The 15,961-nt window shown below is 41.5% G+C and overlaps 2 protein-coding genes across 10 annotated transcripts in view; both read left to right on the forward strand.

Annotated features, from left to right (window-relative positions):
- Positions 1-14,676, forward strand: part of LOC6547424 (protein hu-li tai shao) — a 28,161-nt gene extending 13,485 nt beyond the window's left edge. For 2 of the 9 annotated variants that reach the window (XM_015156362.2, XM_015156363.2), the window contains exons 4-12: positions 285-411; positions 497-980; positions 1,052-1,763; positions 1,825-1,948; positions 2,983-3,093; positions 3,159-3,453; positions 3,517-3,597; positions 3,665-3,736; positions 10,503-12,350. In XM_015156362.2, the coding sequence (XP_015011848.1) occupies positions 316-411; positions 497-980; positions 1,052-1,763; positions 1,825-1,948; positions 2,983-3,093; positions 3,159-3,453; positions 3,517-3,597; positions 3,665-3,736; positions 10,503-12,004 (3,477 nt within the window). In that variant the 5' untranslated portion in view covers positions 285-315 and the 3' untranslated portion in view covers positions 12,005-12,350. Of the gene's footprint in view, positions 1-284; positions 412-496; positions 981-1,051; positions 1,764-1,824; positions 1,949-2,982; positions 3,094-3,158; positions 3,454-3,516; positions 3,598-3,664; positions 3,737-5,474; positions 5,544-6,105; positions 10,082-10,502; positions 12,351-12,775; positions 12,844-13,038 lie in introns of those variants that run through there. The other 7 variants (XM_015156364.2, XM_015156359.2, XM_015156365.2 and 4 more) reach the window with 7 other exon arrangements.
- A 496-nt stretch (positions 14,677-15,172) lies between these two features.
- Positions 15,173-15,785, forward strand: LOC6547423 (protein CTLA-2-alpha). Its single transcript, XM_001974769.3, has 2 exons — positions 15,173-15,380; positions 15,441-15,785. The coding sequence occupies exons 1-2, from the start codon at positions 15,342-15,344 to the stop codon at positions 15,639-15,641; spliced, it is 240 nt and encodes a 79-aa protein (XP_001974805.1). The 5' UTR covers positions 15,173-15,341; the 3' UTR covers positions 15,642-15,785.
- Positions 15,786-15,961: the final 176 nt, after the last annotated feature.

The raw sequence follows: 15,961 nt of genomic DNA on the forward strand, positions 1-15,961 counted from the left end.
TGCGGCACTCCATTCTGTCACCCCGCTACTTTCTCTGCTTTCCCCCAAAATACTTTTTGACATTCACAGGGAAACCTGTCAATTTTCCGCTCTCTGAGAGTCTCCCTCTCGTTTGGGTGGTTGCACTGCACTCTCTTCGTTTTCCACTCTCTCTTGTTTGCCACCCCCTTTTTGGTGCTACTGCCTGCAGTTTTTAAGGTCAGTCGAAAATTTTCCAGCTGAGCGTCAAGTTGAAGAAGAACTTATTCTAAATTGGGAAAAAATCTTCCTCCATTTAATTGCAGCATTTTAACTGAATTACAAGGGATATAAATCATGACTGAAGTTGAGCAACCGCCACAGAATGGCATAGATCCCACTGCCGGCGAAGATGATGACAATAGCAAAGCACGTCCCGCGGATATTGAACAGGTAAGTGCAAGCCGTCGAAGTCCCAACTGAATAACAACCCCTCCATCAAACACTCACCACCACCCCTGACTTTCTCCTCCTGCAGGATATGCGCGAAATGGAGCGTCGCAAGCGAGTCGAGGCTATAATGGGCTCGAAGCTGTTCCGCGAGGAGCTGGAGCGTATCGTGGACTCGGCGCGCGATGGAGGAGCTGGCGCTAGTGGAATCCTGCAGCAGCTGTCGGACATTGTGGGCGTACCAGTGTCCAGGGTGGGCAGCGTCTTCAAGAGCAGCAACTGCATGGTGCCCATCAACGATATACGCGGCGTCGAGTCCATGGGCTATGCCAAGGGCGAGAAGATACTCCGGTGCAAGCTGGCCGCCACATTCCGTCTGCTCGATCTGAACGGCTGGACCCAGGGTCTGGGGGCACAGATCACCGCCCGTCTCAAGGTCGATCAGGAGTACTTCCTGGTTAATCCATACGGCCTGCTTTATCACGAGATCACTGCCTCAGCGCTAAACAAGGTGGACATGCAAGGACAGATTGTGGAGCAAGGCACCACCAACTTTGGTGGCAACAAGAGTCGTAAGTGGTTTACAATTGAATCTATAAATCAATATATAAAATATATATGTATTTTTTTAACTCTCTTGCAGACTTTGTCCTCCATTCGGTGGTACATGCTGCCCGTCCAGACATTCGATGCGCCATCTATATCGGTTGCAGTCCAGTCGTGGCTATTTCCTCATTGAAGACGGGTCTGTTGCCCTTGACCAAGGATGCCTGTGTGCTGGGCGAGATCACCACTCACGCTTATACTGGTCTGTTCGACGAGGAGGAGCGCAATCGATTGGTTCGCAGCCTCGGTCCCAACTCCAAGGTGATTCTGTTAACTAATCACGGTGCTTTGTGCTGCGGAGAGACCATCGAGGAAGCCTTCTTCGCCGCCTGTCACATTGTGCAGGCGTGCGAGACCCAACTGAAGCTGTTGCCCGTCGGCTTGGATAACTTGGTGCTGATTCCAGAGGAGTCGCGCAAGGCCATTTACGAGCAGTCACGCCGGCCGCCGGAGGATTTGGAGAAGAAGTTTGCCGCCGTCGCCGCTGGCGAAGATGGTGCTGCCGCTGCTGAAAAGGATGCAGCCGAAGCAGTACCCAAGGTCGGCAGTCCGCCCAAGTGGCGTGTGGGTGGTGCCGAATTCGAGGCCTTAATGCGCATGCTGGACAATGCTGGCTTCCGCACTGGATATATCTACCGCCATCCTTTGATCAAATCGGATCCTCCCAAGCCTAAGAACGACGTCGAATTACCGCCAGCTGTTTCATCACTGGGCTATCTTCTTGAGGAGGAGGAGCTCTTCCGTCAGGGGTAATAGAATTTATTTACGTTGTACCCAACAAATTTTCTAATAAAATCTCTTTCCTATTAGGATCTGGAAGAAGGGAGATATTCGCAAAGGCGGCGACCGCAGTCGGTGGCTCAACTCGCCAAACGTTTACCAAAAGGTCGAGGTTCTGGAGACCGGCACTCCGGATCCCAAGAAGATTACAAAGGTAGAAATCATTACTTTCGAAGATATGAAGCAAACCAAAACCACCAACCTTAAGGAGATTGAGGGAAAATAGTTGAAATTGGTGGAAACCGAATCCTTCAACTCTTTACAGACATTCCACTTACTAGCTCCATATATGATTTCCATTTCGTTAGCACTCAGTTTTAGTTTCAACTTTGCTACTAAGCTGCAACTATATTCACGCATAAAATTTTTAGAGTTTAAGTAAATGAAAGTAATCAATATACAAGTTCTTTATATTTATATACTTTGGAAATAGAATTAAAACTCGTGCTAAACCAAAATTATTTTACGTGCTTTGCTAGCAAGCAAACACATACTGTGTAATGTGCATTAATCAAATAAATAAAATAAACAAAAAATACAAATTTGCATAGATGATTTTGTGCCTCATTTAGGGATTTCGCTGCCTCAAAGACCAGACAATAGCGCTAAAACAATGCAAAGAAAGAGAAAGAAATTTGCTATGAATACTAAACATTATGTAATAAATAAAACATTTTATTATTTAGTGAATCAATGATTTCATATTTAATCGCATTATTTTTCATTCATCAAATTTTTCTTTGCATGTTTTATGGTATCTTTATTTTATTCTCTTTGATTGTTTTCATTGTTATTCAAGGCACAAAATCATTTATGCTTGTTATTTTAGTTATTTTATGTTTATTTTGTCATTTAAAATTGTAATGCTATTTAGGGATATTACTGGATTTAATACATCTACATGTTAAACATACAAAATTTTGAAAAGAACGTGCACTGGAATGCCTAAATATATCATTAATTTTAAGATTGATGTAAAAGTAATCAAATAAGACGACTTAATGTGTAAAAATCGATCCATCAGTTTAAGGGGAATGTTTATCTTTTAAGATCTTCCCATATAGATATGAATCTTAGTATTCAATCCACATTAAAATCAAATTTCTTTCTCTTTCTTTTCTATTTGCATTAATCCCACCCCACCCTCTACACAACACATAATTTACAATATAAAACTAAATATCGCAGTGGGTGGCTGAGGGTTCCCCCACCCACTCAACGCCAGTGAGGATAGAAGATCCACTCCAGTTTGTGCCTGCAGGAACCAATCCAAGGGAATTTAAGCGTGTCCAGCAACTAGTCAGTATTCAATTCATGTAATCCTAATGAACTTTCTTACCAACTGGGAGCGCTTTTTGAAACAGATTAAGGACAACCGCCGGGCAGATAAGATTTCCGCCGGACCACAGTCGCATATTCTGGAGGGCGTGACATGGGACGAGGCGAGCCGACTCAAGGATGCAACGGTCTCGCAGGCCGGCGACCATGTCGTCATGATGGGTGCCGCTTCCAAGGGAATCATCCAGCGTGGCTTCCAGCACAATGCCACTGTGTACAAGGCTCCTTATGCTAAGAACCCATTCGACAACGTCACAGACGATGAACTCAATGAATACAAACGCACGGTGGAGCGCAAAAAGAAATCGGTACATGGCGAATGTAAGTTGGCAATCGTTCATAGCCAAATATAGTCACTTATAATGCTTTCAACAACTTTTGCAGACACCGACACAGACTTTTCGGAATCCGAAGCGGTCCTGCAGGCGGGGACAAAGAAATACCCACAAAGCGAACCCGAGACCGGTATGTTTTCTATTTACAAACTCTATCCTGTTTCCTGCCAGCAACTAATATTATGTGGATATTTTAGAGCACCAGGTCATTGAGATTCAAACACAACAAGCGCCAGTGCCAAGGCAGGCGGAAGTCGTGCTGAGCGATGGTAAGTCCAGTTTGCTACTGAAATATGTGATTTACTTGTTTTTTTATATGATTCAAATTACTTATCATGCACACTCTAAAACATTTCAAGTACACTTGTCCAAGAGTTATGTCTTTCAAGTCATAATGTGATCGAAGTTTAGAAGTTGTACTTCTTTTTTTGTTCAGTTATTTTGTTTATTTCATTGTTATTTCTTTTGTTTTACTTGGTTTTTGTTATTTATTTATTTTAAATTTTATTAATATTTTAAGTCTTTAAGATGCTGCTATATTCATAATGTATTTTGCGTAGTTATAAAATAATAATATATCCCTTGTAGTATTATTTCCCTAGTTTATTTTGTGGTATTCTTATTTTATTTGATTCCTAACATTTAATAACATTTTTATGCTATTTTCCTCTTTTCGTTTTTTTTTTTGCTGTATTTTCGCATTATATAATTACCAACACACATTTACGTCCAAAACTACACACATTTCAATGAATACCAACACTTTTATATTACTCAATGTAGTCAACAAAAAAATTCTTGTAGCAATTGATACTATCACAACTTCCTTTCTGTAAAAACCTGAAATGGTTTATGACAAACATTACAAGAAAGCAATGCAATTGCTTTTTTGTTAGAAATTCAATTTTTGGTTTTATTTGGCTATTCATTTTTATTAGTTAAATTCTGTGCAATACAATTCACATTTATACAACACTTCTAAGGAACCAACTGTTGTACGGCGTGCATAAAATGATTTATAATTTCAACATTCAACAATACAACAGCACATCAATTCCAACTGATACAACAAAACCAAACTTATTATAGTAGAAAAGCTGCAGTTTTATTATACCTTGGCTTCATTTTCTGAATTTGGCAATTTGTAAATCAAAATTTGACCTTTCTATTATTTCACATAGGAAAAAAGTCCAAAACCAAATAAATTGGCAGATTGAACAGGAAAAATGTGTATTAAAAACTAGTTAGTTGATATGAAAGCGAAGTGTGTGTAGGCTAAAAATAAAATAAACCAAAAATTTATAACAAAACGAAAGACCAGCAACCAACAACAAGAAGCAAACGAAGCTCTCAACAGAACACAAAATTCTACTACTACACTACCACTACTACTACATACTACCTTTTCTACTACTACTTCTGCGGCTGCTGCGCTCTATAACACAAAAATAAAATAACTAAATAATATGCAGTTTAAAAAGAAACCCCTTTTGAGTTGGAGGTGAGTGCAGCCCCAAAGGTTTAGTGTGTAGTCAACAAAAAATCAAGAAATTAGTTTATAGAAAAAATGTTCAGCATAACAAAAACATAAACCACCTGCACACTAAACCAACCACATTCAACATGCCATGCCAACTTTTGCTGAATGCTCTTAGCTGAATCACAATATGCGCTGTTAGCCAAGAAATTAAATTGCAGCTTGCTGTTTTGTTCGGGTTTCTCCGTGTTAACTGCAATTTTCCATTTTTTTGTTTTAAACTGCAGCTCTTTTCTGTTGATTGCTTCTTAAGTTTCCCAGCAGCCAGCCCATACATTAGTCAATAACTAATCCGTATACCATAAGTTTAAGGCATGCTTGATCGATACTAAACTCTAAAACTCATGCAACACTACGTATTTCTAGTTTAAGGCACCAATTACGTCTGTTTCCCATTTGTTTAGCGATTTACTTACAATCATCTGTCGCTGAATATGATTTTATAATTTAATTTCTCAATACTATTTTAGCCACACTTAGTTTTATAAACGGCGAACGCTCTCACACAGCCACAAATCGCAAGCCGCCAACTGGCCGAGGTAACGAACAAGACCCATATGAAAGATACTCCCTAGTACTTACACCCTTCAATGTACTCAGGCTAAACGCCCATTGTATATAATCTCGATGAAACTACATATTCCCCCATATAATCCACTAGCCCCTCGCAGTTCGTTGTTAATGGTGTATACTCAATATAACCCTTATATAATCCACAAGCCCATGGCAAACTATTGATGCACCACAACTAAACACTAGCTATAGTTTGAGGTTGATTTGTATCATTGAAATAATTCACTGCGGTTTTCTAACTTCATTACATTGGTTTATGGGAGAAAAAATACATAGGAACCTTGTTTCAACTCGAAAGTATTGAGATATGCTTTATAGGTCTGCGACTTTATAAAATGCCATTGAAAAATGGGATATGTTTTCAGATTTATGGATCAGTTATCCAGTACGTATTCGAATTATGTATGTATTTCGAGAGCCGCACTTACCTAAGAAGCTGGCTCCGGACTTCTTTTAGATTGCGACAAATACTTACAATTTATCGTTTCTTTTACCTCACCCACTTGGACTTTATGACGCTTTAACTAGGCGATAATAAGATAAATGAGTATCAGAAATGTGTAGACGACAAGGAGAACCAACAATATGAGCGGAACCTGGCCGGCAATAGCAAGTGCCGACGTGACTTGTTTGCTACCAAGGGCGAGGATCGTATACCATCACCGGACCATCTGTATACCTATGTCTATGCGACAGCTGCCTCTTTGGGTCAGTGCGTCCAACCAGAGGTGTGCTCCGCTTTGCTTCGGGCTCTACACAGCGAGCAGTTGGGCTACCTGGCCAGTTGCTATCGCGGAGGAGCTGGGCACTCAAATGCCACCACCGCCAGTACATGCACTATAACCAGCGCCACGGGCTCCTCCACCGCATCACGCAGACCTTTGCAACATGTGAATATAATGTATCCACAGCCGTATCGCACAGGTTCCCATTTCGGATTCAATTCACCGCGCCATCATCCACACACTGAGCATAAGCATGTGCCCAAGGAGCGAGACCAACATGCCTTGGGCTACCGACCCATGCAGCGAGGTATCAGCTACGAGGAGATCTTCGCCACACCTCGCTATGAACAGTTGTGCCAGGCGTGTTTCGACAAACTACTGCGCCTTAAGCCCGAGCTGCAAAGGATTGGCACTGCCACGACTGCTAGTAGTTGTGCGGAGGAGCTGACAAGTGCCGGAAGCACTCCCAGGCAACGCCGCCACTTGGCGACATTGTCCGAGTCATACGATCATGTTGGGGAAATGACAAAGTTCTCTGAACCACCGAGGGTCCAACGTAATGCGTACACGCAGACACGAAGCTCTTCTCACTCCATTTCCACCAATAATTTCCTTAGTCAAATCGAAAAGTTTAACTTTTCAGAAGAATCGACTAACATTAATTATACTCCACGTCCTATTAACAGCGAAAGCAGCCTTATGGGACTGGTTGTGGACCAGGCAACCTCCAGCGCTGGAGCGAGTGCCACAAGTGCTCCTCCTCAAAGAATTTACTGCTCAGAGCAAGTGGACATTACAGAGGTGTGGAGTTTTGGTCGTTGGCTGGAACCCCAGGAGAATGTGATAGCGAGGAATGCAGATGAGTTTGTGCAGCAGCAGCTGACCGAGCATTGCATCATATCCGAGTTTAATCAACATCTTTCGGCTAATGACAATCAGGTCGACCGCCAATTGATGACCCGCGAAGAGCGCCAGCGTCGAAAGTCTGAGTTCGAGGAGCTTTGGCAAGATCATGTCTTTAGAGCCAACGAACAAAGAACCCATGAAAATATACCTATCGATGGGCAGGAAGTCGTGACTCTTAGTGTTTATGATGGCGTGTACCAGAATACAGGCGATATTTTAGACGAAGCTTATGATGAAAGAGATTCGACTGGTGACAATCAGGTCGACCGCAAATTGATGACCCGCGAAGAGCGGCAGCGTCGGAAGTCTGAGTTCGAGGAGCTTTGGCAAGAACATATGCAGACCCATGAAAATATACCTCATGATGGGCAGGAAGTGGTGACTCTTAGTGCTTATGATTGCTTACAGCAGGATATGGGCGAGATTATAGACGGTGTCAATGATGAAAGAATGACAGAGCCAAGTGATGAGCTACCAAAAATTCTGCAGAAGTTCGAGGATAGCCTTACTTTAGCTGGCGAAAACCTAGTAAAGCTGGTGGAGAGTACCAAAAAACTACAAGGAATTCACACGGAAACATCACCCGTTTCTTCCAGTAGTTCACCAGGCGAAATAGGTAATCTCTTTCGCTCGATGAGTTTGGAGAGCATTACTGCAGCCGATGACACTGCGATGACACCATTAAACTTAAGTATCACCATATGCAGCGAAGAAGATGACGAAATACACCATACTTGGACACAGGAGGAAAAGCGAGACGACGAAAAACCTGTTACTCCCATTGTAACGGAGCCAGATGAGCCCTCAGATAAGGAAAGGGATCGTGTCGACGAGAAGGACATGGACGAAAATGATCTTCACGTGGAGGCTGAGCTCCAACATTCCGAGGCTCCTGGCGAAATAATTGAAGTAACCGTCAACCAGTTTACGTCAATGGATCACAATACCCTTTTGAAAGATTTAGATGAAAATGATCAGTTGGTTGCGACTGAGACTGAGATCAGAGAGTCTGAAGAAGTTGGCTCATCAGAGATAGACAACCAGTTTTTCACACCGCTAGAACGCGAGATTCTTCAGCGGATCGAGAAAGAAAAACTTCACGAGTCGGAGCCCATATTCGAAAAGATTGACCATAGTATTCGCAACAAGATGACGCCAAAGAAGCTGCAGGACTTGGTCAGCGAAGAGATATTTCGCACGCATACGCATGTATACACCAATGCAAGGACCCCGATGTCGAAGAATGCACCACAGGACACCACTCTGACTCCCAGTGGCTCATCCCTGTCCGCACATAATATCAGTGCTCCCTGCAGTTCGATGGCGCATACTCACCTTGTTACGCGACCAACACCCAGAATGTCGCGATCCTGGTCAGAGGATCAGCAAAGTGGAGACGAACAAAAGGAGAACGGGGCGGGCCAAGAGGAATACATATATAACGACACTCCCCTAGGTCGAGTCATCTCATCCACAACATTTGTGTGCAGGAGCAGTCCGACCAGAAAGCGCAACTTTATCCAGGAAAACATTCGCAATGTCAGCAGACCGCGAATTGCAACCGGCTCGATTAGAAAACATAAAAGCAGCATAGTAACTTCCCCTAGAGCCAAATCAAGTCCATCCTCAGTGTGTGCCTTTCAGTGTGGCCAGCGGGATAGCGGAGCCCGCCTATGGGTTGCCTTGCCAACGCCTCCACGTGGTCAAAACAGTGGCAAATCGTCTACTCCTGCTCGGGCTTTGTACTCAGTTCGGGGTAATCCCCCATCGCCCTTCGCCAAACGTCGTAGGCCCCTGGTTATCCTCCCACCTATGCGTAATAGGAACATAGCCCAGCATCGCGAGCTGAGCTCATCTAATGAATCCCTGCACAGAACTCTTTCCAGTAGCACGTTCTTTGTGCCCGATGAAGAAGGACGTGAAAATTCGGATAACATTTCAACGAGTACCTTTCAAATGGAGGACGATCAGAAAGAATCTCCTGCAACTCAGACTAATAGGAATGCGACTAACAGTTCTGTGTATTACAGCGCAAACGATACCACGCGAGAGGAGGGAGGATCCTCACAGAGCGACACCGAAAGAGGTTACTTGATTAATACTAAATCCACTTTTGACAGTTCCCGCCATAATACTTCAGAACTTGTCATGGGAACTAGCCGTGAAACGAACCAACAACAGAGTAGAACCATGTTGGAAACTCCAGAAATCTGTAGCCAACTCGAAGAAGACGAATCATCGCTAGAATTCACACGTTTAGCAGGTGAATCAGAAGAGCACCAAGTTTCTATGGATACAACAAAAGAACAGAAGAAGAGTTCCAAAAATGTTCCGTCTGTAGGAATAGCAAAAAAGAATGGCGAATTGGACAGAAATAGTAATTACGGCGATGAGCACTTCATTTGTCTGATGCAAACGGATGTTGATAAGGATATGGATGATCACGACGACCAACCGTCCACTTCGAAAGCGGCAATGGAAAGAATTCGCATAAGCGGTGGCGCGGAACCCAAAGAGAATCCTCATTTTGGAGATGAGGATGTGGTGACGCTAGACACGCTTTGCATTGTGCGTGGTGTGGAGATTTTAGTGCGGGAGGTGGAGCCCATAAAGCATGAGACTTCAGAGGAATTATCAGAGCCTGGGGGACTTTTTGAAAATGTGTTAATTGATGAAGGTGGTGAGGAGTAACAGTGAAACCAGAAGTTGAGAAAGAATTTACTGAAAAATAAGAGGAAATGAAATGATAACACTAACGTTAAAAAACCCAAATTTTGAACATTTTATATTATTGTATTATTTTAACACTGCTTGTCATTACCTTTGTATTTTTAACTTTGTAACATTAAAAACCTTCTTCTTTTGTAATGTAATATGGCATAAAGAACATTTAAAAAAGGCCGACTTTTTGGTTTTGTAATCATCAACTTTAAGACCACTACATGTAGTTACAGCCTTTGGTGTTTATTTTTACAGTAATTGGATTAAAAAAATCATATTTACATGCATATATACATAAACATATAATATATAAGTAACATTACGGGTTGTAATAATCCTTAGACTTTGATTTTTTGTTTATTTTATAAAATATACGCAGTACAACACTTAGTTTAAGTATTAGTAGTAAATATTCCATCCTAATGTTTAAGAATATGTTTCCCGTCAATTGTCGTATGTCCAGTATGTGAAGCTGTCTGTCGTGAGCGTTTTTGGAGGTTCAGGTGCTCAGAATCATACTTACATTACTTTTTGTACGCACAACACCCGCCATTTGATATATATCGATTCTAGCACATATCTCCCAACTGGCCCAAAAGTATGCGTTCCTCTATTCGCCTGGCCAATACATGTATGCCTGCTTCAAAACGGCTCCATCAATGCATCAGGTTTATGTCATACACAAGATCCAGCCCGTGGCCAAGCACAACTATCCGCCAGTTAACGATAGCAATATGAGTATTCAACATAACGAAAGTGGAGCTGGATTCATGGGAAATGAGTCGGGCGTTATTAGCAGCACCCCCGTTCGCAATGCAATGGCATCTGTATCAGTGCTGGAAGAGAGGAATAATTCTATTTCGGTCTTTGCATCAACTCCGTATCGCACCATCTCGCATTTCGGCTTCAATTGTCCGCTTATTACGTCACCAACCATTCTCCTGCATCCGGAACATCAATCCATTTGGCAAACGGTGGCCGAGCAGCGCGAGAAGGTCGTGTCCTTCATAGATCTCACGACGTTGAGCTTGGACAACCGCAAGCTGCTCAATGTGGTGACATCCACGCACCCAACCCAGTTCCAATCGCAATCGCAATCCTTTATCTCTGAGAAGCACATTCAGTTGGAAGTTACGCCTCCGAAGCGAAAGCAGCGGGTCTACAGCGCCACCACCAGCAGTGGTCTAGACGACAGTCTAGATGAGCTGGACTCCCTGATGAGCGGCCTGGCCATCACTATGCCGCGCAGTCGGGAGCAGGACAGCGGTCTGTACCGCAGCTATACCTTTCTACCCAGAAATCATGCTCTCCCCAAGGATACTGATGCCAATGACAGGGATCAAACGGATCGGGAGCGACCAGAAGCCGAGCAGGAGGAAAGTTTTCGCATCACAGGTGACAGTGGTCTTGGCGATTCCGCCGGCAGGCGCCAACGACTGGCCACCACCAGCAATGATTCGTCCATTCAAGAGGCCGAGGCCTACACCCAGGGCAAGCACGTCAAGTTGACCTTGAGCAGCTCACCCACGCCGACAACCACGCAATCACCAGCAACGATCGAAATCCTTATCAACGTGTCGCTGCGCAATGCCGAATGCGTGCAAACAGTCCAGACCCATGAGCAGGAGTTTCGAGCCAAGTTGGAGAGAGTAATTGACGAGGAGATCCACTACATTTCGCAGCAACTCGCATATAAGCAGCGACAAGCGGAGTTGCTTGAACAGCAGACGACAGCCCGGGCTCCTCTCGCTACGCCTTCTTCAGCAACTATGCCTCCACCAGCACCAGCTTCCTCATCATCCATGGTGCACCGCAGCACTTCGGCACCAGAGTTGTGCCACACCTATAGCTATGTGGCCGTGGGAATGGCCGATATGTCGACCAAACAAGATCAAGCCTCTCCCCAACTGCCGGCGGAGGGTGAGCCTTTGAATGATATACTCAGCAGTCTGGAGAAGGAACTAGAGCGTCTGCTGAATAGCGTGGTGACAGCCCACATGCTGCACAACAAGGCCATCATACACGATTGTCGGGCTCGCATTTCGCAGCTGGCCGATGGAATTGTCAGCTCCTAGATATACGTATTACGAGTTTGAAATGTACATAATTTACATCTTCGCTTTTGTTATGATGTTCAGAAATCGACAATAGGGAAATGATTGTTTAAAGCAACTAGATTAAGTTTAATAATGATAATTTGGAAATCTAAAAATCATGCTAACTAATGCATTTTTTACTTCTTTGTTCTCTTAATTTAAATGTTAAGACTGTAACTTAAGCACAATATGGAAATGCAAAGTTAAAACTGAATCTGAACCAACCATTGTACATTTAAACATCTGTGAAATTGTTAAGTTTAATTTTTGTCGAATCTCGATTTTTGTTTCATATTTTTATAACTAAAATATAATAAATTAGTTTTCCTTACAAAAGTGAATGATTTAAGTTACATGTTCATGCTCACGAAACATTCATTTCAATCAGTTAAGTTTAATCAGTAACATTACCAGGTAACATCATTTTATTTATTATTTATGTTTGTGCTTTGTTGTGCATGTCTGCTTGCTTGTTAACATATATTGCTGATCCTGCTGCATGTCCCAGTGTTTGATTGTTCAATCCCAAACTCCATTTGTGTACTTATACACCCTCACCAATCAAAACATATAATACATATACATGTTTTAGTTAGATTATTATTCGTGCGTGTCTCACATGGTGAAAGTAAATACTAAATTAAAATCGAATATTTTGTGTGCGTCCACTGAGTTACATTTGTAGGAGACCCATTCCAACTTACACTTCTATACAACTCACTAACGCCTTTTTTGACTCCTTTGCAACAGGTGAAAACGTACAAAATGGCGATCATTCGGAGGCACACTTGAGCACCTTCTCGCAGAGCAGTAAAGAGGTAAGTAATCCAATGGGATCCAGGATCCGCGAGCACTTCACAAACTCACAAGCAGGAAGCTGGTTTGTAAGCGGTTAGCAAGCAGCCGCTTCATCGTCTACAACCAGTTTTGCACAACATCACGCATTAAGCTAACCTCATTTGATTTACTAACCGCTGCGCAACCGATATTCTCACTGCAAATTTCTATTACGGTTCCAGGATGTCTCCACGGACGGATCACCCAAGAAAGACAAGAAGAAGAAGAAGGGTCTGCGCACACCATCGTTTTTGAAAAAGAAGAAGGAGAAGAAGAAGGCCGAGGCCTAAGCTGACCACCAGCGGGAGTAGGAGTAGGAGTAGAAATCTTGACCACCTCCCACCATCAGCGGGAACCGAGGAAAATAACGACAATGATACCACGAAACAAGAAAAGGAAGCATTAGCCAGAACAGCAAGAGAAGCATTACAATTACATAAAAGAAAGAGAGGCCTAAACAAGCAACGGATGAGCAGCTAAAATCGATCGAGATGCATCTAAGGGGATGGGGATGCCGCAATGGCATCCATCCCCTGGCCCAATTCGCATTCACAGCTTATATCTATTATACTATAATTCTAATTTTTAATTTATACGATGGCCACGGCAACACCACCCTCCCCACACAGAAACGCAATTTACACAACAATTTGTATGATAACGAGAAGGAGGTTCGCAGGTTTACACGCAATATCCAACACGCCGCTTTGTCCTAAACAAGTAACTTGCTAAAATCTTCTAGATGTATTAGCCTATAAAATAACTACGCAAACACATTACATGAGTACATGGTAACAGCAAATGAACAGATGAAAAGGGTACAAATTCCCAGGCAGTTCTGACAGGAACAAAGATTTGTTTGAAACAAAGGCAAACTTTTGTTTTTAAACACATGCATATAAGCGTGGTACATGCGCATGTACGCATAATACTTAAATGCAATATTTTTTTATAAATGCAATAAATTTGATGACAACTACAATTTGATATTCTGAGCATGTGTGTGTTTGGTGAAAGTGCGTTTTATGTTTTGTGTTCTTTTGATTTGTTTTAGACTCCGCAGCCACACTTTGCACACAAACGAATAAATAATTATTGTATACATGCAGCAATTGTATTAGTTTTTTATATAAATAATTATATATTTTTATGTACGTAAAACTGTTTATACATACATATACATATATATATTTATAAAAACCAATAAATTATGAAGAAAACGAAAATCCAAAAATACACTACACTACTCTGAGGAAAGCAGAAACAACACAATCACAGAGAATGGTTGGATTTTTTCCAAAAAGTATCTCCAAGAATCAAATTGCAGCATTTCTTTTGTAAGTAGATGTGCTTGATTTGTAATCACTTTCCCATTTATATTCAAACCGATGAATAACGAGTACTGCAATTAACTATATACGACTGCCATAGCATGTAAAACTTTAAGGCACAACTTAAACGCATTTACATTTACATTTCAAATAACTGACATAAAACTCAAACCCCGATAATTAATGCCAGATAAATCGAATGTTTCTGCTTTTCCTACCCAAAACCCACCCACTCATATTAAAAGCACTCATTTTACAACATAATACTTGCATTGCTGAGCCTTAGACAAACAAAAACAACAACGGCAAAATATAAAGTATATTTAAACTGATTATTTGCGCAACGACAGAAGCTTATTTCTAGCAACTTTTTTGCGGCATTAAAGCGAAAAAGTCTGTATAATTTTGTCCTTAGATTAACCTTAGAAATTTGTCAATATTCTCACTCTGTGCAAATAATAAAGAACTTTTGAAAAAAGCAAACGAGAAGCCGAAATTTATTCTTAAAATTTGTTTAGAGTGTAAGAGAATGCATATAAATATATATATAAATTCGTATTATACACAAGATAAACACGACACACACGAAGAAGTAAACACATAATAAATAAAAAATTGAAAATTGTACAAAATTGAAAAGTATTTAAAATGAATTACTTTTTTTATCGCTTTATTTTTCCGATTATGCTTTTAATATAATTAGGCAACAGGATGAAGTTTTTCATAGTAAACTGACCAATTTATTTAGTAGACAATTTAAAAAATCTGCTTAGTAAGGAAGTTTGAAACTCAGGACCATTTTTTTTTCCTTACTTCGGAATAAACTGGAATCAAAATTATTAAAATTTTTTTAGAGCTTGTATTATATATATTTTAATTATGAATTATACAGTTTTAAAATGTTGTATATATCAAAAGTTGGTGGTTTTTATCGGGATTCTGATGAAGAATATACGGTTTTTATGAACGAGGCCCCACTGTTATTTATGTTTGTATTTCACCAAAGTGGCATCACCGATCAGCTGCATATATTATCGTTCCTTTGTTTATATGCAGTGTGTTTATATGCAGTGACTCAGTGAGAAACCGTGATAAAAGCGCAAAATTGAAACGAAATTTAGTCGGTCTCCAAAATTACAAGTGTCAAGATGTCCCTAGTATCAGACGAGGAGTGGGTGGAGTACAAGGTGAGGCTATATATAAATATCCTGGCAAGCGACGCAATATTTACAACTTGATACCCTCAGTCCAAGTTCGACAAGAACTACGAGGCGGAGGAGGATCTGATGCGTCGTAAGATCTACGCCGAGTCCAAAGCCCGGATTGAGGAACACAATCGGAAGTTTGAGAAGGGCGAAGTGACTTGGAAAATGGGAATCAATCATTTGGCTGATCTCACGCCCGAGGAATTTGCCCAGCGTTGTGGCAAAAAAGTGCCGCCGAAATAGAAACAGAATCTCAAGTAAATCTCATTTTCGTAAAGACACCAATCTCTCTGTAATTTTATAAATATGCATTTGTATTTTTAAATGTTTTTTGTTCATCCACCCCCAAATAAACAATAAATCAGCTGTTTTGTACATTTCAAGGAATTTGGCCTTTTTGTGATCTGGCCACTTTGGCTGGGAGAAAAACAGTTCATTGAGTTATGGTTCAATGAACCAAGCTGTACCCCACCTATACGAAAAATTCAAATAAATGCATATACCTGAGGGTAAAATTCCATTCGAAAAATACGTAGGCGGAACACGGTATTTTTATACTTTTG

The sequence above is a fragment of the Drosophila erecta genome, unplaced genomic scaffold (genome assembly GCF_003286155.1).
Source record: "Drosophila erecta strain 14021-0224.00,06,07 unplaced genomic scaffold, DereRS2 tig00000092-arrow-pilon, whole genome shotgun sequence".
Classification (NCBI taxonomy): Eukaryota; Metazoa; Arthropoda; class Insecta; order Diptera; family Drosophilidae; genus Drosophila; species Drosophila erecta.

Excerpts from the sequence above, each read along its gene's own strand:
- LOC6547423 (XM_001974769.3), top strand. The coding sequence starts at position 15,342 with ATGTCCCTAGTATCAGACGAGGAGTGGGTGGAGTACAAG. Across the intron at positions 15,381-15,440 it reads AGGAGTGGGTGGAGTACAAG|TCCAAGTTCGACAAGAACTA; the intron begins GTGAGGCTATAT and ends TGATACCCTCAG.